Genomic DNA, 27,009 nt, shown 5'->3' with positions numbered 1-27,009 from the left:
AAAAGTTGTTTTAAATAGCTTTTTTAATTTTAACATTTTGAAATACAAAAAGCTAATTAATCAAACACTTATATTGATTTTTAAACCAAGTCAAACAACTAATAATGGTCAAATAAGTCAAAATTGATCAATAGGCTAACTATTTTACTAAACAGGACCTAAGTATTTTATTTTCTACATGGAAGAAAAGATACCATATATAATTCATTATTTGGTAGATAAAGAATTTATTAAGTATTTTATTTTCTACATGGGAGAAAAGATACAATATAATTCATATATTGCCTCACATATTTTTATTATTTAAGGGCATTTACTTTGAGTCCTATTACTGAGTATTCTCAATAACTTATTTTTCACAAACCAAACAATAGTTCAATAGTTCATGAAATTTAATTTCAGATTCTTCTCAATTCTTTTCCACGAACAAAATGGGTTGGTTAATATAATCTCTCAATTGTTGTTCTGTGTGCAATTTAGTCCTCTATATTCAATTTTTAGAGATTCGGTCACTCAATTGTTCCAATGTTGTTAATCTGCTCCCTTAGTTAACAGATCATAAACATTCTGTTGGTTGCAGAGTTTTACATAGTTTTTTGATTGTTTGTTTGTTCTTTCTTTTTTTTTTTACAATTTCACACTCAGCTCCCAAGGCTATTAAACTAAATTATTACATAATAAGCAATAATTTAGGGACAAAATGGAATGTTCTCTTTTTGGATTGATAATGTAAAGTGAGGATCTGAGGTATATATGTGTGGCTGTAAAAAATTAAATGAGATATAATCTTATTTGATTCTCAGGTCTAATCATCAATATCCGCACATAAGCACAAGGGATATGCCATATCTGAGGTCCTTTCATGAAATCATCCCACTACACCATCACTTCCAGCTGCATAGTAATTTTTTGCAGATTCAGAAAAACCTGCACATCCATAACCAGAAAGAGCTTGCTGGAAATTATAAAACAATCAAGAAAAGTGTGATGGATGGCCATTTCTTGTAGTTTATGAGAACCAATTCACCTCTAGATGACAAAGAAAACATGTAGTCGAACCCATAACCTTTGGTCTGGCTCTGATATTTGAAGCATGTTCCATCTCAACTAAAAACCTAAGCTGATAGTTGGATTGCACATTAATAGTTATATGTTCAACAGTAGGTAATCACGTCTTGTGACCCTAACTGTCAAAAGATCACAAAGAGGCAAGCCAGCTAACCACCGGCTCAAACTAAGAAGGCTAATAGGCCGTTCTCAGAGTGAATCGAACTTGAAAACTTGTGGTTATCAAGTTAATAGTTTGAACAACTTGGTTGGGTGGTCCCGATTCACCTCTATTTAACTCCATATGAAGTTAATTGCATGCAACTATACATATCCATGGCTCCTTAACTCCTTTCAGAAGCTATACTAAACCTATAGCTACCTGCAGATTATCCAAGAATTGAAGAAACATATATATGAAGTCATCTGTATATATCCTCCATGTTCATATATCAGGTGAAAACAGTGCAAGAATGAAGAACCCTATTTGATCATTAAACTATGTCCTGCTAGACAAAGTTCCTTAAAAGTCCATCCAAGAATGTTCCAACTAACCAGTATGTGATGAAACTCCTGAAACCTCAATCTCCTGTTATCAATTTCAAAAACCATTTTCTGATAATATGCTTGAAGCATAAAACCATACAAGCTAGGTTTGATTAGATGAGATAAGCAGATCATTATTGTTTTAATTACCTTTCAGCCATAGCCATCCACCATGATTGAGTAGCAATAAACCTCTTTGCATTGTTAGTTAGGAAGAGGTAATCTGCTTCCTGTGGCCTAGAATCTGGTGAAAATTAAACACTGATCTAGACCTCAGGATGCAGATTACCCTACCCTAACACAATATAAGCCACACGATCGAAAACGAACCAAGGGGGTGGGTTTGATGGGAAAGCAATGAAATTAAAACACAGATAGGTATATATGTAGCTAAGCTGATGATAAGTTTGTGCATGAAGGGAGAGGGGTATTTATAGTGCACCAAAAGGTTAGCAAATAAAAAAAAAAAATTCTCTTGTGATATTATTAAATGGTGTTGTCACCTTGAAGGCTGGAATTGAATAATGGTTGATTCTATACTATTTCCCCTGAGCCAATGATAAGATGGGGAACCTTTTCTTCTTTTATTTATTTTCCTAAGATAGACGATGATGTTTCTCCTCCCTTGACTGCTTTCTCAACAGGAACATTAGACCACAACAGACTGGTTTTACCTGGCAAACATGGAAAAAGGGGCAGGAAACAAAATCATATCCCAGAATTCTGTGTTTAAGAATCCTGGGTTGGTTTCTTCGGTTGATCAGAGTTACACGTGGGATTCTGATCTCCTTCCCAGACCCTATATGATTATAATAATCTTAATCAATATCACTGGCCATTATATTGAAAGCAACATTACTGGCCTATACTAGTGGGGCTAATCTCTTTGGAAAATGATTGAAAGGAAATTTATTTGTGTCTGTATTCTATCTATCTGGGTTAGTAGGTATGCTATCGCAATCATGGTACAGGTTAAAGAATTGTAGCAAATGAATATTTCTGTGTGTGATTATACACACTTAACTCAAATCACTAACACCAGGGATATGAATAATATATGCATGATCGATACTTAGCTTGAACGAGTTTAACTTTATACTTTATATATGGAAGAAGAATTCAGTAGTTATGAGCAACCTAGTATTGCTTAGACACGGGGATATGCCAAGTATTAGATGGTTATGACCTTAGAACAGAAGTGAAGAAAAATTATAACAAATTGTTTGGGGCGGGTGATAACTATCTAAATTTTCTTCTCGTGAACTTGATTGAGTGTTAAGATTCGAATGATTTCAGCATTACTAAATGACGTTTATGCTGCAAAGACTGAGTGGCCTATGATTTTTTAATGATCGAGGTAAATTAGAATGACCTATTATTATCCCGAACTCATTAGGTTAAGCCAAATTAATAAGGTACGAGTTATAACTCTATGAGCATCATCTAAATTGAATTGTAGTATAAAAGTAATGACTTTAGCGATACTGAATGGCTTAGGCTAACTCAACTTACCATAGGCTAAATGACCTTTATGTTGCAAAGACTAGGTGACATGTAGTTCTCGAATGACCGGTGTGCTGCAAAGATCAAGTGACCTATAATTTTTGAATGATCGGGATGAATTAGAATGACGTTTTATCCCTGGCTCATTAGGTTAGGTTCAATTAAGGCACGGGTTATAACTTTAGGACTCTAGGAGTATCATCTAAACTGAATCATAGTATAAAAGTAAGCAGTTGAGAGATGAACGGTAAAATTTAGAAGGGTTAAAATTACCCGTTTAAATTGAGAATGTGAGAATATTATCAGGTTTATTCTCCTCCAGCTACATACCGACAGCAGCATGCCTTAAATAGTGTTAATCCATTCATTAAAAAAATTGCTATATATATTACAGTACACAATACACAACATATATGGAAATAATGACATTTGGGATGCTTATGCAGACAAGGACTAACGAAAACGACTAATTGCGCTATGATTCGATTATATATCGTTTAAAAAATCATGGCTGCTAACCGTCCATTTAGGAATATCCTCTCAAACTTGTCCACATTTGCTCCAACAAAACTCCTCAACAGAAGCAGCTGCTAAGTATCAGGAAAAAAAAACATTTCTGAAACATGACAAACTAATCAGTTTTCATGCATCAAACTAAAAATGTGAAGTGCAGAATGTAAATAGCAATAGTAAGCTGCTTTCAATCTGGCCCAGAAAGGCAGAAATTATAGGAATTAAATCGAAGAATTTCATTGTCAATACAAAGCTGAAGAAAATTGATCTCCTAACAAAATTTGTCTAAAGTAGCTTCAGGAAAAACAAAATACTATAATACAGCAATCAGGAACAAAATAAACGGGGCCGAATGCAGAAGGTATCCAGGACCAACATTTCAACTAGAAATGCATTTGATGTGAGACCACGCTTGACACTTTAATAGTCTATACAACAAAAGTTAGTTGGTAACATATACTCCGTAATAGTTACCACCGCGTGATAGTTATAATTACCTATTAAACTTTTCTAACTAGCAAGCTTTGTAAGACAAAACTGATCCTTGTAGGACCTCTCCAGCATGGGGAGTAAGCCGTAAAACCATTTGTTGAAAGATGAGTTGGACATAGTTGAAGGGTGAGTTGGACATTAGTTGAAGGGTGATTCAGATAGAAGTTTCTTCAGCGTCTCGTATGTCATGAATACAATTCCCATGCCAGGTACAACTTTGTAGTACTCGGGCATAATGCCTCTATAAAACCCACAAAAGCCTTCTGTTTGAATTATGTGCCTAAATGCCCCGAGTAAGCCAGTGTTATACACACGCGCTCGACCACCAGCCCCTTCCAATTGCATTCTTCGCCTTACAAGGTCCAAAGGGAATGTTGCTACAGAAAGGTAAGGAATGGGACAAATTAGGCATGTTATACTGTATCTCAGATCCAGATTTCGTAACATAATTAGGCGAGTAAATGGCAACTATTAATCAGAGCATACCAGTAGATGATGCAATTCCAGAAAGACTTCCACAAGTAAGACTGATGAGAACAGTGGGATCATCAGGCCTGAGAAAGAGAAGTCAGTTAAGCCATAAACATAAAGGAAAGAAGACATGCATATGATGATTTAATGAACCGGATGATGATTGAAAGCTATACACTCACCTGTGAGCTAGCCAATAAGATCTCAAAGATTCATAAACAGAGAAACTTATTGCGATACTAGGTCCAACACCCTGCATCAAGCAAAATAACCATTTAGCATTTCAATGCATGGAGTGGTACTCATTTTATCAAAATATAAATACACAAATAAAACCAAAGAAGATGGCAAATCCATATCTATCAGAAACCAAAAATACAAAATTAAATGGCAAGCAAAGCGATTACCAATAATGTTGCTCCAAGTCCTTTATACAGCCCAAAGAAGCCTTCGTCTCTGCAAATGGTACGAACAGCATGGGTAATGCCCTGATAATACATGGCACTCCTCTACAAAGTTATGAGAGAATTAGTTAAACAAAATGCTCACGGGCAAGAAACAAGGGATGAATGGTAAATACAGACAACAATAAAAGTAATCAACACCAAAGCTGCTCAAAGGTGTCTCAGAAGCCCATCACAAATAATAAGCTATTTATGTACACGGCAATGTAGAACTGAAGAATTTCAAAGTGTCTCAATAGATTCAAGGTGTCACAGTATGATGCAAATCCAAGAAGTTGACAATATTTTTGTCTTACAATGTCTAAATAGTCTATGTTTTCCATCCACATGAATAAATAAAAGAACCAAGCTATAACATAAATCATAAAGCTATAATTATACCTGTGCTGCCAACCTTGTCCTAACAAGATCCAATGGGTAGGTGGCAGAAGCAGCTGTCATTCCAGCTAACCCACCACCTACAAAATGCACAAATACATCTGCACTCGCATTTCCCTGATTACCATCCAGGCCAGGAATAGATTTCAAGATCTGCCAAACAGAACAATTTGAGTGGGATGGCATAAGGGTAATGGATTAATTTTGCTTCGCTGTGTTGGTGCAAATATGGTGTGTTTTACTCACTTTCTTGTAGTATTCATAAGTATAAAAATTGACTGAAGAATAGGGGAGCCTATGAGCAATAGTGACAAGGTTTCCCTTCCAAAATGCTCTGAATCCTTCTTCATTAACAATCCGCAAAGCCTCACGGCATATACTTGGCTTGCTCAACACTGCTACGTCTGAATGCATGCCTTGGACCTAAGATTTTAGAATTTATAAAGAACACAACATATGTCAGAGGAGCAATGTTAATGATCTAAGCAAGTGGAAGTTTAAAGTCCCATTATAAAATTTGTTAACGATATAGCAGTCTAGCACCAGACAGAAACAGAGATAATCAACTACAATAAACAACTAGAAATTTGTTGTATACAATTACACATCCAAAGCGTTAGGTTCTATAACAAAAACTTCATATATCAGTACTTTATAACAAGGAGAGAGAGACGAGATAGGCGCTAACTATTAACCTGAAATAGAATGGTGAGGCGAGCTAGAGGAGCAGTACAGGTCTTGCTGAAAGCTCCGGCAATACCGCCGGCGAGAAGCTGCGGCACAGTCCCAATTTGCGTCTGCGGATTCTGAGGCTGCTGTTGCTGCTGCGTGTGGAAGTGATGATATTTCTGACGCTGGTGGTGGTGCTGCGGCAGAAACGACCCGGGGCCGCCGTCAACTACGGCGCCGCCGCGACCAGACATTCCTACTCTGGCTTCCATCGTCTTTTTGCACTATAAAATTTGAAAATTTGTAGAAACTTCACATTTGATCTTCGCTGAGAATTTCGTTTCCGGGTGCAGGGAAGTTAAACCCTAGGGAAAACCCTAAGGAGGTTTTGTTAAATGCTCTTTACCAGTTCTAAATACGAGACATTCAGACATCTTGCCGAATATTCTTTTTTCTTTTTTTCTTTTTTTCTTTTTTTTTTATGATCTTTTCTTCTTGGTGGACCTTGGTTAATAAAGCCACGTTCAGGCCTAAATGTTCATATTTGGGCCATCGACCTGTTGGGCCTACAACGTATAATTTATTTTGGGCCGGTAATTAACTCTTCAATCATTATATCATGGACTAGAATTCACCATGCACATTATACACAATCGTTATACCGTGCACCACGGTACACATAGCAATATGCACCCCGCTCCTCCCAAAATGATGTCGTTTTGTTAAGTTGTGTGGGGAGTTGACGCGACAGAGTGTATGTGTATTCTGTTATATAATTATGTACATTATGTTATACAATTATGTACATTTTTTTACACAATTATGTACATCCGAAACAGGGAATTTTTTTAACAGTTAAAAGTCTATGTGTATTATGTTAAGAGTTTATGTGTATTATCTATTATGTTAGATTATGTGTATTATCTTTTCAAAAAAGAATATGTGTATTCTTTTCAGCATGGATTTGATCTCCAGTATTCAAGCAATTAAGGTCTCCAACAACAGTTCCAAATATTGAAATATGTTGTCAGTGTCCATTCCTAACAACCTCAACCTGGATGTTGCTGCTAATTTTGGATAGTTTCTCAAATTTGCTACTCTGCTGAAATCACTAATGGTTAAAACACATATTACAAGAAAGATAGCAAGGAAAATACTTCCCAGGTGGAGTAGGTGAAGAAGACGTAGGTTACGGGGAGAGAAGGAAGTTTAATGGTTGAAAGTAATTGATAAATATAATCTCATGAAAACAAATATTAACACAATTTATAATTATATAACATTAGGGACTAAATGTGTTACATTATGGACAATCAAAGGATTAAGTTCGTTCAAATTAATTAATAGCTTAGGGATTAAATTTCTAAAAGTAAAACAATTGAGGGGTCAAAAACGCCGTTTTTCCTAAAATTTTATTCTTTGACAATATACAAGATAATGAATCTCCCGTACACAAATAATAAACTTAAAAAAAATATAGTATATTCAATATATTTAAAATGAACATTTAGTATATTAATAATATATTCTATGCAGGGTCGGTCCTGGCCATGTCTGACCAGGGCAACCGCATAGGGCCCTCACTTTTTTTAAAAAAATATTTTAGATACAATCTAATATTTTTTTTTTATATTTGATAAAAAAAAATTTTGAATTCATAGATTGGTCTTAATTGTAATTGAAAATAAAATTTTAGAAGGAATTGACATCGAAATTTTGGTGAAGAATTTTGTATTTAAATACGATCGAAAAATGACACTTTTAAATTAACTTTTAAATTGTATTCTTTATCTGTTAAATTTTTATGCATTATATTTAGACAAAAAAAAATTAATTACATTTTTATTCTTGTCATAGAGTACAATAATTTGAAGTTCAAATGGATTTGAACTCAATTACATCACTTATAGAAATTTTATAGATCTTCTGACTTCTATCTTCGTCTTTCATATGTCTTTTGAGATTATGTTTTCTACCTTTATAAATAAAAATCTCTATCATTATAGCAAAATTTAAATATTAAAAGAATCTCTCCCTCTCTCTCTATGTTCTTGTCTTTCTCTTATTGTCTTTATCTTTGCAGTTTACTCTATTATATTTAGATTGCATCTTGAAACAAAAATAATGAAGATTCAAATTAAATTATTAAATATGAATCCTATTTTTAATGGAACGCTCCTGCTTATGTGATCATGGTATAATAATGATTGATAGTTTGTTAATACGGTTAGATGTTAAAATCGCTTATTTAACTTGTCTACCTGCAAGTCCCAATGTAGAATCTTATTTTTAAACCATAAGAACCTTCTCCTAAAGAACCTACTATAAACCATAAACCATAATAACCTACTATATAAGGATATTTACTTTGTTGAACGGAATATTTATATGGTGTTGAGCTAGCTAGCTAGCTAGCTAGCTATCTAGGAGCTGGAAAAAAAAGTGATAATGCTGGTAGCAATAAAAGATGTGGTCCTTAATTAATAAGGATATATGAAGTCACTACTCAATAGCATGGGTTAATTATATAATATCACTAGAGTGTCCGCATAGACAGCTCAATTGGTCATAGAGGTGAAGTTTGAAAAGAATGAATATAATATCACTAGGTTACCAATAAATATCAAACCATCCACTTAACTCAACTCTTTAAATATACTCATGAAAATAATAGAAAAGAATTTGCTATAGAAAAATGTTTCATACTCTTAAAATATAATTATCTTTTCCTATTAGTTATTTCTAAACTTATAAAATTAAAAAAAAAAAAAAACTTATTTGTATAGATTATGAGTGAATTGATTCACCTAATTATGAGTTAATAAAGAATTTACATATTCATAATCGAATTTGTAACTTTCATGTGCGAGAATCTTGCTTCAGCCACTTAATTAGCCACTCTCGGAATATAATTACCATTTTCATTTGATGAAGAAATTGTTTTGTTGAATATGGTTAACAATCACTAAATCCTCAAATCAAAGCACTCTTGTTTATGAATTCCCTACTACTCTCATAGGAGTCATAGGGATCTGACATCCAATCTTTTGTTGGTTTATATGATGTTATTCCTATTATTGTTTTTCTTCAATCGCAAGAAATTAAATTGTTTAGAAAATGATCATTAATGTAGGTAGCAATATATAGTTACTATAACCCTTTAGTACTAACACTAAAATTTGATTCTGAAGATAACCTCATAACCTTGCCTCTAAATTCTTCTTATTTCGCTTAAAAAGAATCATTTTATCTTCATCAACATTTCATTATATTTTATTGTTTATTATTGAAGAGATAATATCCCAATCCCAGTTAATTAAAAAGCCAAATATAAATTTGGAATCATGAAATATATCCAGTCAAACTAGTAATTATAAAATCACTAATATCGACCCTTGTGGAGTATTACTCCACAATTATACCACCATTATATCTACCATAAATCACCATTATTTACCATTATTCAACCATGAAAGCTCATAAGTCATTACCCTCTATTATCCACCTTAATAGTCATTATATCATCACAACTATTCATTTAGTACCATGCATAAATGTCCAACATGCTCCAAAACATGGTATAATTCCCATAGGTTTAGCCTAAAATGCTCGTAATTTTGATGACATTGATTTTCACGCAAGTTAAAACGTACTCATGTGTCTTGTTTACTTTAATTTAAAAATTTTCTTTTTTACAAATGCATATAAAATTATAAACAGTTAAACATCAATCTCGAATCAAATTAGTTCCATCAATTATTATTATTATTATTATTATTTAAATCTTTTAGTTTGCTTTCTTACTAATTCTACATTGAATTGTTTTTCAGTTTTTAATAAAATTTAAAAGTAATACTTCATTAAAAAAATTAACAAAATAAAATCGCCTGCAAAAAAAATATAAAATAAAATTGCCACTTGAAATAATTTTATTTGGCTTTGTACGCTTACAAATTCATTGATAATGTGTTTCATGTTAAAAAAACATCACGATATATTTATATTATATTCAACTTTAATTTGTTTAAAATTTTCCCTTTTTTAGACGCAGTGACTACATTTGGCAATTAACGTAACTTATTCTCATTGTAAAGACAAAAAAAAAAAAAAAAAAAAAAAAAAAAAAAAAAAAAAAAAAAAGAGGAACATACACATGGATTGGTCCTCGCGTTAAATTATGTCCGTCCATTATACTATATGTATTATTGTCGTTAGCTTTGTTTTTAAATCAATGCCTATTGTATGCTTTATTGTTAGAACATGGCCATCGCTAGGTGCCTAAGTTCCAAGGTGGTCCAATTCTTTTTCATACTTTAAAAACTTTTTTTTTTTTTTCATATGATGAAAATGGAATATTACTATTAGAATTTAAAATATATTATCCGAAGAAGAAGAAAAAAAAGCATAACTTTTATTCAAATTCTACAAATTAATATTTACCTCTTGATAACATTAAAAAGTATATTTATATGTACGTCCTTTATTTGAAAATCTATAAGAGTGTTTCGTTTCTTGTGCTTGTATTTTTCAAAAATAATATTTTTTTTGTATTATATCCTTACAAATGGAAAATTACGTTTTTTTGTCGCTAAGGTATATGGTAATTGTAGAATTCGTCATTAAGTGTTCGTCATATTCACTTTTTGTATCTTTACTAATAAAACATTAGGGACGAAATTTACAATTTTAGTATAACTCAGGAACTAAAGGTGAGCACAAAAAGTGTAACGCCAATGATAACTTAAGGACGAAGAGTGAGCGCGCATGACCAAAAGGGTTGATATGTGTAGTATTATCTAGTTTTTTTTTTTTTTTTTAACAGATTTTTTATTTGAATTGGAACGATGTTATGAACAATTAATTAAGTTGTGAGAATATTTTTTTAAAAAAAAAATTATATATCATATTTAATTTGTTGCATAAGCAAAGATATATGTGGCCCACAAAATTTAATTTTTATAGAATTAAAAAAAAAACATTATTTCTTCCACTTGATTATATAATTCAATGCTAAAGTATTATAAAGATTGAAGAAGCTAAGAGTGTCCATTTCAGGCTCCCAGCAGGGCAAGAATGTTGACATTTGACACGGACTTCAGCTTCATAAATTCAATTGCTAATTTTTATTCTATTTTGTCCGATATGATATAACAATATAATACTTTCAAAAAAAAAAATATAACAATATAATAAATTAATGTGTACTATAAATTATAAATAATTTAAACCAAATTTTAATAATTGAACGAGACCTATAAAATGAAATAAAGGAATTAAAAGGACTGGGAAATGAGATTATAACAAAATTAAATGAAGCAAATTTACAATTGTCAAGATTACAAAATCTAAAGAACGATTAATTACTACGGAGGACTTAACTTATTTAAATTTGTTAAAATTAAAATGATAAAAGTGATTAAAAATAATGGTAGGATAATTTTATGAGAAAAATATCCAATTAAGCGGTTACTTGGACCCACCGTGCCACGCTGGGTACTCCTTGGTTTACTGCAAAAACCATGTAATACCCCGGCGGTGCCACGTTGCCATTCGGCGGCGCCGTGCAGCATATCTTGTATTTACCGGCGCCGTCGGGGATAGCACTTGACACCGCCGCCTTAACCAGTCGCTGTCCTTGAGAGAACGAGTGGGTCGCGAATGGTGCGCTCGCGAAATTCACCTCCACGATACCGACCACCGGCAGCTCGACCGTCACAATTGCCTCGAATTGCTCTCCGTACGCCACCTTCTCCGGTAAGTCCACCAGAACGGGCCGTAAATTCGCCCTGTCGGTCGACAAATACTCCGGCGAGAACGCTTCAATTCTTAACTCCGTCGGGAAGTCGCCTTTGAACGTGTAGAACACGTGCGGGTTGCTTCCGGCGAGCAAGATCCTACCGTCGGGTAACAAGTTGGCGGTGGAGTGGTACATCCGGGGCACCGTACCCGGATTCAGAGTCATAAACCGGAGCCCCACGGGTTCCTCGGGTCGGTATAGAACTGGGTGCAAAACCGGGTTAGAAGCCATCCCGAAACCTTGGGTACCTGTTTGTGCACCGTTGATGATCATGACATCTCCGGTGGGGAGCATTACCATGTCCCCCATGACCCTCGGGAACGGCATATCCTCCATTTCCCAAACCGGGTCCGACCCGGTAGCCTCGATCCGACCGCAGCTTGTATGGGCCGGACTATCCGTAACATGCTGTAAATACGCACCGTATTCCGCTCCGCCGCAGATTACAATGGAAGCGGAAGAATAATCCCCTGTAAGCGCGAGCATCACCGACGACCCGGCGGAGGGATAGTTCCGGGGGCCGCCGTCTAGCACCGGAAAATCTCTGACGAATACATTCTTTATATAATCATACATTACCGCCTTAGTGTTGGCGAAGATGAAAAGATGGCCGTTGGGAAGTAAGTGAACGTAAGGGTAAAGATTGTCCATTTGATTATCTTCAACTTCACCGAGGAAAGGCAATGGAACGGCGCCGTTTCCCGGAGGAAAAAACTCAACGCTGTGGGCCGCCCTGCCGCCGACGATGATGACACGGCCGTCGGGGAGTATTTGATTAGTAGCATACCACCTGTGAGAATGAGAACTGAATGTGTTCATTCATCATCTAAAAAAGAGAATAAATAGAGAACAATCACACAAAAAGAAAACTAGTTACACAATACTAAAAGCTAGATAAAATAGGTAAAAGACTAACTAACACAAACTAAGTCTCAACACACCTTCCTTCCGCGAGCTGTACGTGTTGGAGCTCCACCCAATCGCATAGCTCCGAGGCATTACAGGGAAAGAACTTCCGGAACTTCCGGAAGCCCTCGAGGTCGCCGCCGGTCTGGAGGAGGGTGCCGTCGGGGAGGAACTGGCCGGAGGAGCACCAGGTGTCGGTGAGGATTTCGAGGGGGCGGATAGCGTTGGTTTTGAGGTCGAGGAGGGCGGAGTGGGCATAACAGTCTTTTTTCAGAATGGGTTCGTTGGGGTCGTTGCGGCAACGGTGGCCGGGGAGGAGGATCTTGGAAGGGCCGATGTTGGTGCGGTCGAGGAGGACGACGGTGTTGTAGTGGGTGACGGCGGTGTGCATGGAGGCAATGCCGGCGTTGGGGACAAGGAGCTCCCAAGTGCCGGGGAGGGTGCCACGTGCTGGACATGTGACAAAGTGGATAACATAGATGAGGACCAGAAGAACAAACTTAGAAACACAAATCATGGTTGTGTCAGAGGATCTGTCTGCTCTGCTCTGTTATGGTACTTCACAGAATCATATGCTTTATAATGGATAGGGGACCATAATACTATGTATTCACTTCAACTCTTCAAGACAAACTTTTACTATGTAATTCCCAAATAGTTATTACTAAAATATTTTTTGAATTCCATCAACTTTACACCCTAATTCATGTGTTTATCATTCTTACCAAAATATTGAATCCCCAACTTCAAATGTCCTACACACCTTATATTGACAAAATATTTGAAAAATTATAACTGAATCGGCTAGACCTTTGAAAGTATGACTCACTTTTAAGAGTGAGAAAATATTATTGAATAAAGATAACATTAGTCAATTTTAGTGTTGCATATATTATATTTAGAAATTTATTTTTTTTAAAAGAAAGAAAAATAGTCTAACATTTGACAAATTATTGACTTTAGGTTTCTGAAATTTTTTTAAAAACTTAAAGTAATCTTAACTTTACCAGTCATAAACTCACATCACACATGTTTGATGCCCTCTAATTATGACCTTTTAATTAATCCAAGAACTAACCATGCTAAATACAGGAGCTTCTGAGATTTGATTTAATTTTAGAGAAAGCTAACACCCCATACAATTATATATATACTCAATACAATATAAGTAAGCTAAGGATTTTTTATTATGAAGTGATTAAGTTAGACCATTGCGTCACGGCCACCATCATCATCGCAATCGGCCACCGCCATTGTCGTCTTGCTCTGCACATTCTTGTAAGTATAATTCCTCGCCACCAACACGTAAACGCACAAATTCGCCGCCGTGATGCCTCCCAACAGCCAGTAAAAGTAGTCCAGCCGGCTACTGTTCAGGTCCTTCCCGAACCAGCTCCGCCCACTCCTCGCCGTGGCGCGGTCCACCGCCGTGATCAGCAGGCTGCTGAGGAAATTCGCCGCCCCACTGACGCTGAGATAGAACGCAATGCCCAGGCTTCGCATAGAGTCCGGGACTTGGTCGTAGAAGTACTCTTGTAACCCCACCAGCGTGAACCCGTCTCCGATTCCGATGATCAGAAACTGCGGCGCCAGCCAGAAGACGCTCATGGAGTCCGAGGTTGTGTTTTCTTGGACGAAATTTAGTCTCTTTTTTTCCACCAGTGCCGCGACGGCCATGGTGGTGACGGAGAATATCATCCCGATCCCGATTCTCTGGAGGATGGTGAGCCCCCGCTCGTTCCCCGTCGCTTTTCTCAGTACGGGTACGAGGATTCTGTCGTAGATTGTGACGGAAACGATCATTCCGATGGCTGCCAGCGAGTAAATCGTCGCCGGCGGGATCTCGAAGCCGTTGATGATCTTCCGGTCCAACGTCGCACCTTGCTTGATGAAGAACGTCGCGCCTTGAGCCACGCACATACCAAACGGCAGAGTGGTTAGCCAAATGGGAACCATATTGATCACCAGCTTCATCTCCTCCACTTTCGTCACGGTTGCTAGCCGCCATGGATTAGATGAATTCCCACCTTTCTCTTCTACAATTGCAGCTTTGTCAAAAAACCTTAAAACCCAAACACAAAACGTTAACCAAATGATTGAACGATGGCAACTAGGAAAAAGGAAAACACTGCTTAAAATTATGGAATTCCGACCACCTGAAAGTGGTCGGAACAAGACTTTCGAGATTATTTTCAGTGGTCGAAAATTCAATAATTTCCAGCAGCAGAATGAGACAAGAATCTTGTTTAGTACTTGAGTTTTCTGGTGTGACAGAGAAGCCTCCCCCGGGCATATTCTGATTTGGGGACTTCATATAACTGACCAGGATTAGAAGGGCAATCAAGATTCCTCTTTCTAATCGCAGCTACAAGCACCTGCAACAATGGCGTGAAGGGGCTCCCAGCAGCCTTCCTGAACCGGTAAACCGGCCTGCCAACACAGAAGATCACTATACTAAACCCCATTACACCACTGAGAATCACGTCTGCTAAAGCCCAGCTAACATGATCTTGCACGTAAACTATCAACGTCACACCAATCAATAAGCCCGAGCACAGCCCAAAGTTCCACCAATTGAAGAAAGACATTTTCTTCTTTCTCTCTTCCGCGTGATCATCATCAAACTGATCAGCTCCAAAGCTCTCCAGTGATGGCTTGTGCCCTCCTGTCCCAACTGATATCAAGTAAATCGCCAGGAAGAATACGGTTTCGTGCACCTTTCCTCGTCCACCACAAACATCACCTTCACATGGCTTCAAGCTTGGGATTACCCTTGACATTGTCAAAAGAAGCAAGCCCTAAAACAACAAAAACAGTAAATAAATGTGTTTTTGTTTAAGAATCACCGCAAAGTGATCTTAAATCCAAGTTGAAACTAAAAAGTGGTCGGAAATAGCAACAAAGGTTTATCCGGATACCAAAAGTGGTCGGAACAAGGCTTTCGACTTGAGATCACTTTCAGGTGGTTGGAAATTCCATGATTTCCAGTTGTGAATGTATATATATGTTGCGGTCATAGTCAAAGAACTAAAGAATCGGGGGCAACTCAACCAAGTTTGTCAAACTATTGATCTGAGCCGGGGCAAAGCTGATTTACTTTCTTGTAATCATTTGCCAGCTAGGACCAGAAAACGGGGTTTAAAAGAAATTAAGATTACCAGGAGGTAGACAATGGAGGAAGCAAGAACAGTCGAGAATCGGCCTAAGCATGCATCAGCTAAGAACCCTCCAAACAGAGGCATCAGAGTGGTAACACCGGTCCAATAATTCACATTCTTGGCTGCTGTTTTCAGATCTTGATGGATAATCTTGGTCAGGTATATGATCAAACTTGATGCTATCCCGAAATAACTCAAACGCTCCGCGAATTCAATCACTGCAAGCAACAAATTCAACAGACAGTTAGTTAGTTGCCATATCATTCATTCCATTTGAATGAACATAAATCAAGAACAAAGTAGTAGCAGTATTCTGGAATCATTAAGGTGCTACACTTTTTGTAAAGTTTGCATATTGCTCCACCTAGTAACATTTTCAACCATATCTTATAATATATTAATTAGTATATAATCCCCACTTCCAGTTACTTTAACTGAGACAGATAATACTTTCCAGATTTCCCTACTTTTACACACATATTTGATCTTATCTAAGCAGAGCATATATATCAGCATTAAATTGTTCTTGTTTTGCCCTGAAACTAAAAAAGCTCAAAACTTTTGGATATGAAACTTTTTAGCCCTTACCAATGATGAAAAGAGAGGCCTTCCAGACACCAGTGGAGGCACGAAGAGGAACTCTGCCTTTATGATCAAGGGAAGAATCACAAACCCATTTTTGGTTATCAATTTCGCCTTCTTCTTCTCCCGTCTGCCCACGCTTCATCTCTGCAGTAGTCTTATCCATGATGTTTGAAGTAGTACAAGGTAGTAGCAGAGAATGAGGATATGATATGTGTTTTTTCTGGGAATACTAAATGGTTTTTAGGTGGGTGTGTAGTAAACGGTTTACTGGTGGTGGTTGAAGCTGTGTGGTTGGGTGTTCTTATATAGGGGAAAGAATAAGGAATCCATTTAGTCCACTACAGCAATTAAAGTTTGAATTCACAAGATTTTGTTTGGTTGGGCACAAGAATTGTGAGCAAATTAACAAAAAACTATTTTCTTGACAATGATTGGGATAGAGAAAAAGTTGTGATTCCTTTCATTAGAGTGGCCCTTGGTCCGTAGTATGAGGAGAATATAGCATCCATTCACAAAATTACATCCCACTTTTTATTTTTAATTTCAGTTCATTATCAACGAAGTTGCCATATAATGGTCCTAAAAACAATACATAGCCATATAATGGTCCTAAAAACAGACCATGGGGTGTTTAGTAAATAGAAGTTAATTAGCATTAGTTGTTAACTGATTGGGTTAGTGAGTTTGAGTAGTTGATAGCATTAGCTAATTATAAAAATATATTTGGTAAATTTTCATGTAATTCTCCACTCCAATATTTAATATAGGAATGACAATGGAACTAGTAGTATAGGTTTGAATTAAGGTGTACATACGTACTTAAATTCACCCAGACCCATCATACCTCATAATGTAATTTTTAACATTCACTCCTATTACGAGTATAATTTTTACATCTAAATCCAACTCATACGTGGCTAGTATGCCTAAAAGGAAAGGACTAATTAGACAACTTAAGTATTGGTAATTGATTGTAAATGTTTCATTTCTTAGACTTTTTAGAATAATATATATATATATATACACACACACATACGGTCTTTTGTATCGTAAAGATATGATCGAACTATTATATAATATTTTTGTTTTCTGATCCGTAGACAGGTAGACATTTTTCTTTGGAGTCTTAACATGCTCAAATTGTGAATTATTGAAGTCAATACATGCTCGAAAGGTACCTATATGATGTGGTCATATTTAGGGTTGCCGTATTAATGACACATGTAAATTGCCATCATATTCGTGGACCATTTAGCTACATAAGAGCATTCATACCAACACATTTTTGGTGGTTTTTGGAATAGTGCAAGGTGATGCGGAGGGAAGAATTTTTGGAACAGTGCAAGGCCATTTGGAAAGCATCAGCTGTTGGGCGCGTTTTGCGCACAGAAAATGCCCACACAGGCACGTGCAGTGCACGTGTTGCGCGTCAGGCGTGCTGACAATCTGTTTTTTCTTTTTTCTTTTTTCTCTCCACTCCCATATTCTCTTTCCTAATCACACTCACAAAAACTCCTAAAATAATCACCAAAAAAATCCCTATTATGGATGCTCTAAAGGAGTTTAAAAACTCCTTCAACACTGAAGGGTTAAGCCTTCTGCTGCACACATCTGTAGAGAACATTTGCATGGCAAGAAACCTGATCCGATCCCCCCGGCCATTGTCTATAAGAATTTAATTAGATATCCATCAAACCAAATGGTTAATTGTGAACTACATTTTCTTGGCATATATTCCGTGTCGCATGTGATATAGCATAGGATGCATAAGTAACACTACAATAACACGGGCTTTAGACTTTTAGTTTGCTCTGACCAATAATGTGAATAATAGAAGTATAATTTCATATTCCATGAGCACTACAATTGATAGCTAGAGAGGTCAACTTAATTGCTAAGAGTAATACTACTTGTACTCTTATTTTTTACTGTCAACTTATCTAGCCTGTTCTGATTCATTTATTTTAAAAAAAATGTGAGTCACTATTTTTACTCGTTTCTTTCATTTCTATCATACGAAAATTACGATATATGAACAACATGACAGGATAAGAGTTTTACTCCATGAGAGTATATGTCACCTCTAGTCGGAGCTAGCCAGCTAGGTAGGTTAGGTTATTGTATGTGAGATTTGTTTGGAGGAGTAGTAACCATCATATCACTGACAATAAGAACTTGATTCGACTGAAAAGCTAATGCCCACAATGACTGATCCTTAGCTTAGCTTGTATCAATATCACATCCAACTCGTGCAATATAATCTTGGGTCATCGTCGCCAAATTCTTCCTAATCTCATCAACACTTGAGAGCCAATTAACGACTGAGACAACTAACGTTTGCATCATTATATTTTACATGCGACGTTCACACCGGCAATATAATTGCGGCGGCGCTCCCGACCACAAGCATGCAGTTGCGTTGACGCTGTCTTTTTTTAGTGCATATGTTTTTGGTGTCATATACCGTATACGTTTTGGTCTTCGTGCTCGTTTTCCTTGTATGGTCGGAATTCAACTCCCGGGGGGGACTGAAATAGGATTATAGGAATATAATTTTTTTATTTTTTTTCAGTATGGGTATAGCTGTAGAAGATGACCATTCTCTTGTGGGACTTCTGTTCCCGCAGGAATATATGAAATACATGTCTATACTTGTCGTACTAGAATTGCATATATTCTCAAACTATAATTAACGCCTAGGCTTTTCAGGGCGTGAAACATGTGACAATATAATATAATTTGTCCAATCAAGTTGGTCAGTGCAAATTATTCTGTGGACCCGGATTTAAATGTTCACAATTTATCTTTTAAAAATTTACAATTGCTATATTACGAACACACAATGTTAACATATATGTAATTGATTACTTGGTCCATGGACCATGGTATAACATCGTCAAATTGTTAGCTTAATAACCACAATATTCCAACACCTTATTGGCCTTTTTAATTTAAGTCGGTCAACCTAAACTAGTTTAATTACCTCTTAGTGATCCTTCCCAGATAAGGTGGGGTTTCCCTCATTATTCATAAAAGAATATGTTATTAAGTCGGTAAAGCATGACTCCTTTTACCTGTATAGTCATAAGTTTGATTTTTGTCAACATTTTTTTTTTATCAATCGAACTAGTTCCACATGATATTCTTATTAGTGTGATCTTGACTTTGCACTTATTTATTATTTTGTATATTAGTTTATACTCAACGTAGCCGCATAGGTAATCAAACATTTTTTTTTAGGTAAAACACTATAACTCTTGCCGGTGAGTGATGATATCAAGTTTAAATGGTATGTTTTGTTTGCATTAACGTGGCGTTTGGTTGAAGGAATTATAATTCCATTCTCACCTAATTCTCATCTATTTCAAAAGTAAGTAAATTTTTTCTTCTGATTGAATGGAATTGTAATTTCTTTATTTTTATGAAATTAGCAAGAATCCCATGCCCCTTGGTATTTTAAGTCCTTGATTTTTATGAAGAAAAAAAAGATAAATTTGAGACAAAATTACTCATTTTTTAAAACCTAAAAGTGATGTCTAGCCTCCCCATATTAATTGCATGAAAATTAATTACAATATGTTTAGTTCAAGAAATACTATATATATAGGATGAGTGGTATTTGAATATGTTATTTTTGATGTTTGAATATGTAGATGGGTCAAAGATATACTTGTCATTTAATAATAATAATAATTAATAATAATAAGTATAAGCATTTTGAACTTTACACTACTTAATTCTTTTTAATTCTTATGTGTATCAAACATTGGAATTGAAATTTCCATTAATTCTGTTCTTGCAAACCAAACACTGAAATTAAAATTCTTACTTTATTATCACATTATTATTTTTTCATGAAATTGAAATTCATTTTCCTCATAATTTTCTCCCTCCAACCAATTAAGCCTCCCGTAAAAGTTTAAATAGATTCAATAAAAAGAAAAAAAAAACTTTACATTTATTATAAAGATGCAATGTGATGAATACAATCTTGGAGAATCTAACTAACAATCGTATTAAACTTGACTATTTAAGATTCAAATGTGTTATCCATTTTTGTACGATTGAAAACTGAAAATAACTATACATTTATACTGAGTTCTAAATTTATATCATATCATTGAACTGACAAAATTCTTTGATATTGATAATCAATTTGTCATTTCATACCTTTATTAATATTCACATGGCATTTAACAATAATTTCGCAAGTGCGGTCTGACTAAGGAATAAGAAAGCTAGCAGGTTTACTGTAGTTATGGGCCATGCCTTAGCTTTAGCCTTTAATTAATCAACCCTCCTTTCTAATTAAACTCAATTACTCAAACATAATAATTGAAACCGGAGATGGCTAGTGGGATGAGCGTACGAGGAAAATCCACGGTTACTATACTAAGAAGTACATTATGTAACCCTAACTCTTGTATATATAGTCTGTAAACTAAATATAAAAAGTAAATCGTGTTAGAAAGATCTTGTGTAATTGACTTGACTTAGAGAATTTTGGTTTAATGTTTTTTTTAAAATTATTAGTGAAAAGTTAAATATTTTGTGATAATTATATTAAGTTATATTTATATTGTATGACGTGATTAAGAAAATCCTAATTAAGTTGAGTTGGCTATCCAATTTTCGTGTCTCCTGCTCCACCATGCACCCAACTTTATTCACTCATCCAATCACACCAAAATTGATAGATCTGTTATTTAAGACTGCGTATATATTCACATAAAAAATGTCACATTCAAGATTCTGAGAGGTAGGTATGTAACTCAGGATAAGTATCACTCTATATCTTTTGTTGAGGTGGAAAAAAAAATCTCTAAACACGCCCAGCATGACGCGTGCACAAATGTTAACAAGGTAAATTATTTGCACTTGTAAGTGAAATTAGATGTACTTGTAAGCATGGTTGCAGTAGACGCGAGTCGGGCGGTGGAGTAGCGCATAGCGCCTAGACGGCCTAGGCGGGCAACTATGAAGCTTACTAAAAAAGAAAAATGCACGTGTAGGGATGTATATATATATATATATCTCACACACACACACACACACAATGAAAAAAATTAACAAGGTCGCAAACTTAATGGGTTAACTCGGCTAACTCAACCGAAATGGACGAGTTAACTCGACCGAGTTAGGCGCTAGGAAGGCACCTAGGTGGCTGGTCGCCTAGGGGGAAATCGCCAAGGTCTAGAGGCCCCTAGACCGATTTTTGCAACAGTGCTGGTAAGTGATTCAATTTACATGCTGAATGTTCACAATTCAAATTGCGAATATTCAGTATTTAAATCATGTAGGTAAATTGTAAACATTCAATATGTAAATTGTACTCCGTATATTTTTGGACTTAGGTCCACCTTGCACGGTAAACCCGGGTCCATGAAATAATTTGCCAAGTCTTTTTGCTTGGGCTTTTTGGGCCTTCGATTGTTGGGCTTTAATAGTCCATTTAACATGAAACCAACCACATGTCAACTGAAATAACCTAATATTGTCTGCCCTCTTCCATCCCTTTTTAAAAGGTTAAACCCTAGTTTTATTTCGCTCTCCCCAAAACCCTAGTGGTCTTAACACTCGGATTCTCCATTTTCAGCCTAGAAGTCTCCATGGTACTATTCCTTTGCGTTATACTGCTTTGAGTTGATATTTGAATTTTAATTACTTTTCTGTTGCTTGGTGATTATACTCTGCTTCAATTTACACAATTAATGTGTTTTCTGTATAATTGTATTTTCTGTGTATAGGCTACCGAAGTTGTGAACCCAAAAGCATATCCGCTGGCCGATGCGCAGCTCACCACGACAATAATGGACCTGGTTCAGCAAGCTGCCAACTATAAGCAGCTTAAAAAGGGGGCAAATGAAGGTTATTTTCAGTTTTTATGCTTTACTTTATCTTCTTCTTTATTATGCCGGTTTTACAGCTTGATTCTGTATTAAGTTGTAATAGAAATCTGGATTCTTGTGCTTTTCAGCCACTAAGACACTAAACAGGGGAATTTCTGAGTTTATTGTGATGGCGGCTGATACTGAGCCACTTGAAATCCTCCTTCATCTTCCACTTCTTGCTGAGGATAAGGTAAAACTCTCAATCTTTGTAGTTTGTATGTTTGTGAGTTGTGTTCTTGTGTGACATAGTTGAAGATGCAACGTATGCCTTGAGATATCAATTTGTTTGGTGTAGAAGATTCGAATTAGGAGAAAGGAAATATTGGGTTGCATATGAAGCTGGGTTTATATTGAATCCTTGATTGTTGGTTCTTTGTCACACTATAACCTTTTATGAATAAGTAGATTAGATGAAAATTTGAAATTGGCATTCAATGTATCAATCAACAATCTAATAGCTGAGTCATTTAAATATACAGTTTGATTCATAAAATTAAAAAAGGAAAATTGAAATAACATTGTCAATTTTCCAAAGAATTGAGCCAAAGTTTATTCTTGAATCCTGGAACTTATGAAGAAACAGATAAGTATGGCCTGGAATAAAGAAACAAGTATGGCCTTTTAGGTTTTAGTTTATTGGAGTGGCTCTATCTAAGCCACTCTCTTGAGGCATCTGGAGAAAAGAGCCCTGTATAATTCAAGAATGTTATCTACATCGGGAAATTTATTATGATATTTGTTCTTATTTTTGCACATGACTCTTATGATTGAAACATGTTGTTATGATGCTTCTTGTTTGTATGAGAGAAACAGTTTTCTCTGTTGCTATTATATATGATGCTTCTGAAGAATCAGATTCTTCATAAGCAAACCTGGAAAACCAGTGTCTCTTTTGCCTTGGTACCCTACAATTTAAGATATGAGTTATTACTATATGGTCACTCTTCACTGTTTGTCTAAGATATCATGCATAAACAATCTGGTTACTTGTAATTTGATTGTATTCATTCTTTTAGTGGAAGTTGCATGTTCTCTACATAATCGGCTATAACATTTTCTCATCTTTTATGCCATGTCTTCAGAATGTCCCCTATGTGTTTGTCCCTTCCAAACAAGCTCTCGGCAGAGCATGTGGTGTTACCCGACCCGTGATTGCTTGTTCTGTCACAAGCAACGAGGGAAGCCAGTTGAAATCTCAAATACAGCAATTGAAGGTAATTATCTAATTGTGCCTTTATTAAATATAACCACCTGAGGCGACAAATTAAGCCCTGTTCCCTTTTTCTTTGTGGGTGCAGGATGCTATTGAGAAGCTCCTGATATAAATGCCAGAAAGTCATTTCAGCATGATGGGCCTCATGAACACCAGATTAGATTAACTGTGAGGCTTTGACTGACCGAGTTTTCCCATGATGCTATAATGTGTTTGTCTGTTTTATGAATTTCATGTTTGGGCCAAAAAGAAAAGAAAAAAAAATGAGAGAAGAGAGGATAACCTATATATTTGCTCCAGTCATTTTGTATTATTGGCTTGAAGGATTTCATATATATTGTTTTGTACTTTTATCAAGTGTATTGGCTGAAGGTTAGGTATCTCTAGATTCATTCAAATTGACCTGGTGGTTCATTCCACCAATATTAATATATTAAAGATTCTTCTAAGTTTTAAATATATAGGAAAGAGTAATACTTCATATCAATGACCAGCTTATTTATATATTAAAAAAAAAAATGAAGTATTCAAGATAGTACATATCAACCATAAACGATTATGTGATAATGTAATGGCATCCCATTGGTTCATCAATCGCTTGTCAACTTTCACGTTTTTAACAAATATCTTTGAAGAATATAGAAAGGACCATTCGGATGAAAAGTTGGGTGATCCACTTCCAAATATAATGGGATTTTAATCAATAGAACAATGACACTTGTCCATTGAAAAAAATATTATTTTGCAATAGATGTATTTGTAATGCACTAATATGGTAATGTTTAATCAGTCCATGTTCCACTAGTCCACTATCAAAGGCATGAAGGCCCGTTCTCGTTGATATGGAAGTGGTAATTTTTCATCTTCTAAATGACAAAAAATGTTAACCCAAAACAAAAAATAAGTTACCAGATTGTGCTATAAGTGTAGATATGTGTTTAGGTTTCTAGCAATTTTCATTTTAAGTTACATTCTCGGGGAGATAAAAACACCATTTCAATGTAAATTTAGGGACTAAAAGTAGAGATGTCAATATATAATTGAAGTGTTGCGTTCGCGAAATAGGATTAGGTGAGAACAAAGCCATTTAAAAAGTGTAGACTAATGCAAGTCATCGATACAAGATTCTAAGATAATCAACGACTCTAATAAAAAAAGAAAAAAATCAATAGCAATTTAATAAATATTACAAACTTTTAAACACTAAAAGTGCACCGTATAAAACTACAAGATGATATGTAAGCGTGCAACTGTCTTTAGTATACTTTTACATACCATTAGATGCACTTTGTAGTTTTACGTGCGTTACAGATCTTGAATGCAATTTTACATATCAGCAAATACAATTTATAATTTTGTGTTATGTATAATGGTATATCCACACATTTTATAAGAAAACATGTTTTTATCTAGATCAATCCTAGTCCACTATATTCTCAAGAATATATAATTGTGGTTGCGAATGTAAATTACACATAAATTTGTTATACATTCACATGATTCCACGACTTTTAATATCTATTAACCACTTATAAATTCATAAATCTCATCAATAGTCAACCAAACTATCTCAATATTATAAAGTAGTGTACAAAAATTAATGCGCATTTAATATTTCTCATGACTAAATGTTAGATAGTGATATTCATCCCCAATTATAAAGCTAGGGTTTTGTTTGTTTCACGTGAAAATCTACGGGAATCCATATTTTCTCATTTATTTAACACAGTCCAGCTGTATTGAAATTGTAACCTCTAAGCTGGCATGGAATTTAATTAATTGCCAGCAAATATCAATAAATAATTATTGTATATTGTGCTGCATTTGCAATACAAAGTCACCATTGTTTCATTAATTTATGTTTAATTGTATTCATTATAATAACCTCTTTTAAATTCAATTCGTTTGATTATACAAATATCTCGTAAATAATAAGTCTATTATAATAGGTATTGTGATACCGAACATTTAGTTGAAACACAATTTTTACATAGTGATAGTTCTTAAACTATTATTATAACTAATAATTTACCCGCGTGATGCACGCAAAAAAATTATGTTATTATAAATATAAATATAAATAAAAAAATAAAAATATTTTAAATTGTTTAATATAATAATATTTTTGAGCTTCCATTGGTTAAGTATTTATTATTTTTATAGAACACAAAATTGCAATTAAAATTAAAATTAAAATTTTGTATGATTAATATAATCTCTAATTATGTACATATTCAAATAAACTTATAAGAGAATTTACATAATTCCATTGATTTATTCTTAATTGTATTTCATCTATATTATAATTTTCACAATGCGAATAATAACTAAGATAATTACATTTAGAAAGCAAATTTTAAATTTTTTTAGGAGTAAATTTAAACTTTAATTGAACACATTTTTTTTATATGATTATATAATATATTCTTTATATATGCACATGTCATTCCATAAACCCACATGTCATTCTATAAGCCTAAGACCACATTTTGTGGAGATAATTCAAATGTATTTTTTTTCTTTTAAAAGTCCTAAGTTTAGAAATCGAGAAAAAAATTAAAGACCCATACGATATATACATTTATATATTTAAATTTTTATTTATGGCTCAAATGATTTTTTTTTTTAATTCTAAAGTTCAATAATTGACCCCACAGCCCGCATCATTTGTTTTCTTCATCCCTTCTTGCTTTTGCCATTTTTTGAAGCATTTGAGAAGATAGAAAAGTACACTCCACAATCTCTACCTGTAGAAGGTGGTTCTTTAATGTCTAACTCCATTTTTTTCTACCACTTTCCATGATTCTTCTCTTTTGTTTACTACTTTTTTTTTTTTAGGTGTGATTGTTAGAGCCTCCTCTACATTCTACCGTCTTTTGTCTCCTCCGCCGCCATGGCCATGAAAATACACAAATAGTAGGACAAATTGCTGCAGTTTACGCTCACATGGATTTGATCTGGGGTGTCTTATAGGAGAAAAATTATATGTAGAGGCTTGCATTAATTGCACTGTTTCGGATATCGAATATGCTTTCATCGAAAATTTAATTAATATTGTAATCCCAAGAAGCACCATAGATAACAAAAGCATATCAAATAGACTTTCATTGTAAAGCTAGAGATTTAATTAATATTGCATCGTTTCATATTTTTTATTAATCGGGAATCGGAATCCTTAATCATAATATCATAATAGTTAATAACTCCATTAATTCAATAAATGTAATCCTTTGTTATGTGCGAGAAAAAAATAGCTATTTTATTTTTCAAATGTTGTTTTTTTTTTCTTTTTTTCTTTTTATAGTAAAGGATGTTGTGGCTATTTTATAATAATAACTTAATAAGGATAGAGATAATAATTGTAACATTAATTACT

At 34.8% G+C, this 27,009-nt stretch overlaps 4 protein-coding genes and 1 long non-coding RNA gene across 5 annotated transcripts; 1 reads left to right on the top strand and 4 right to left on the bottom strand.

Annotated features, from left to right (window-relative positions):
• Positions 1–1,263: 1,263 nt before the first annotated feature.
• LOC109181087 lies at positions 1,264–2,380 on the bottom strand. The gene is made up of 2 exons (XR_002054168.1): positions 1,744–2,380; positions 1,264–1,636 (listed from the first exon to the last, which is right to left on the bottom strand). It is a non-coding gene; the product is annotated as an uncharacterized LOC109181087 (long non-coding RNA).
• A 1,411-nt stretch (positions 2,381–3,791) lies between these two features.
• LOC109180871 (mitochondrial substrate carrier family protein B-like) lies at positions 3,792–6,505 on the bottom strand. Its single transcript, XM_019330570.1, has 7 exons — positions 6,110–6,505; positions 5,661–5,837; positions 5,418–5,567; positions 4,980–5,081; positions 4,755–4,825; positions 4,588–4,655; positions 3,792–4,478 (listed from the first exon to the last, which is right to left on the bottom strand). Exons 1-7 carry the CDS (start codon positions 6,353–6,355, stop codon positions 4,240–4,242), a joined length of 1,053 nt encoding a protein of 350 aa, XP_019186115.1. The 5' UTR covers positions 6,356–6,505; the 3' UTR covers positions 3,792–4,239.
• Positions 6,506–11,374: 4,869 nt separating this feature from the next.
• LOC109181070 (aldehyde oxidase GLOX-like) lies at positions 11,375–13,398 on the bottom strand. Its single transcript, XM_019330826.1, has 2 exons — positions 12,822–13,398; positions 11,375–12,670 (listed from the first exon to the last, which is right to left on the bottom strand). Exons 1-2 carry the CDS (start codon positions 13,301–13,303, stop codon positions 11,542–11,544), a joined length of 1,611 nt encoding a protein of 536 aa, XP_019186371.1. The 5' UTR covers positions 13,304–13,398; the 3' UTR covers positions 11,375–11,541.
• A 428-nt stretch (positions 13,399–13,826) lies between these two features.
• Positions 13,827–16,803, bottom strand: LOC109180898 (protein NRT1/ PTR FAMILY 5.6-like). Its single transcript, XM_019330609.1, has 4 exons — positions 16,533–16,803; positions 15,945–16,162; positions 15,040–15,584; positions 13,827–14,848 (listed from the first exon to the last, which is right to left on the bottom strand). The coding sequence occupies exons 1-4, from the start codon at positions 16,690–16,692 to the stop codon at positions 13,990–13,992; spliced, it is 1,782 nt and encodes a 593-aa protein (XP_019186154.1). The 5' UTR covers positions 16,693–16,803; the 3' UTR covers positions 13,827–13,989.
• A 5,231-nt stretch (positions 16,804–22,034) lies between these two features.
• Positions 22,035–24,004, top strand: LOC109180947 (NHP2-like protein 1). The gene is made up of 5 exons (XM_019330669.1): positions 22,035–22,141; positions 22,277–22,397; positions 22,507–22,610; positions 23,503–23,634; positions 23,719–24,004. Exons 1-5 carry the CDS (start codon positions 22,139–22,141, stop codon positions 23,743–23,745), a joined length of 387 nt encoding a protein of 128 aa, XP_019186214.1. The 5' UTR covers positions 22,035–22,138; the 3' UTR covers positions 23,746–24,004.
• Positions 24,005–27,009: the final 3,005 nt, after the last annotated feature.

The sequence above is a fragment of the Ipomoea nil genome, unplaced genomic scaffold, assembly GCF_001879475.1.
Source record: "Ipomoea nil cultivar Tokyo-kokei standard unplaced genomic scaffold, Asagao_1.1 scaffold1043, whole genome shotgun sequence".
Lineage (NCBI taxonomy): Eukaryota > Viridiplantae > Streptophyta > Magnoliopsida > Solanales > Convolvulaceae > Ipomoea > Ipomoea nil.
Note: the sequence above shows the minus strand (reverse complement) of the source record. Positions and strands in the feature narration are given on the sequence as shown.

Bases quoted from the DNA above. Each gene is read 5' to 3' on its own strand.
- LOC109180898 (XM_019330609.1), bottom strand. From the start codon at position 16,692: ATGGATAAGACTACTGCAGAGATGAAGCGTGGGCAGACGGGAGAAGAA. The intron at 15,585-15,944 runs GTAATCTTAATT...TTGTTGTTTTAG, and splicing joins CCTCCATTGTCTACCTCCTG to GGCTTGCTTCTTTTGACAAT. The intron at 14,849-15,039 runs GTACTAAACAAG...TTGGGTTTTAAG, and splicing joins TGTCACACCAGAAAACTCAA to GTTTTTTGACAAAGCTGCAA.
- LOC109180947 (XM_019330669.1), top strand. The intron at 22,611-23,502 runs GTAAAACTCTCA...CCATGTCTTCAG, and splicing joins CACTTCTTGCTGAGGATAAG to AATGTCCCCTATGTGTTTGT. The intron at 23,635-23,718 runs GTAATTATCTAA...TTGTGGGTGCAG, and splicing joins CTCAAATACAGCAATTGAAG to GATGCTATTGAGAAGCTCCT.
- LOC109180871 (XM_019330570.1), bottom strand. From the start codon at position 6,355: ATGGAAGCCAGAGTAGGAATGTCTGGTCGCGGCGGCGCCGTAGTTGAC. The intron at 5,082-5,417 runs GTATAATTATAG...ATAACTTTGTAG, and splicing joins GGACAAGGTTGGCAGCACAG to AGGAGTGCCATGTATTATCA. The intron at 4,479-4,587 runs GTATGCTCTGAT...ACCTTTCTGTAG, and splicing joins TGGAATTGCATCATCTACTG to CAACATTCCCTTTGGACCTT.
- LOC109181070 (XM_019330826.1), bottom strand. From the start codon at position 13,303: ATGATTTGTGTTTCTAAGTTTGTTCTTCTGGTCCTCATCTATGTTATC. The intron at 12,671-12,821 runs GTGTGTTGAGAC...TCATTCTCACAG, and splicing joins GTACAGCTCGCGGAAGGAAG to GTGGTATGCTACTAATCAAA.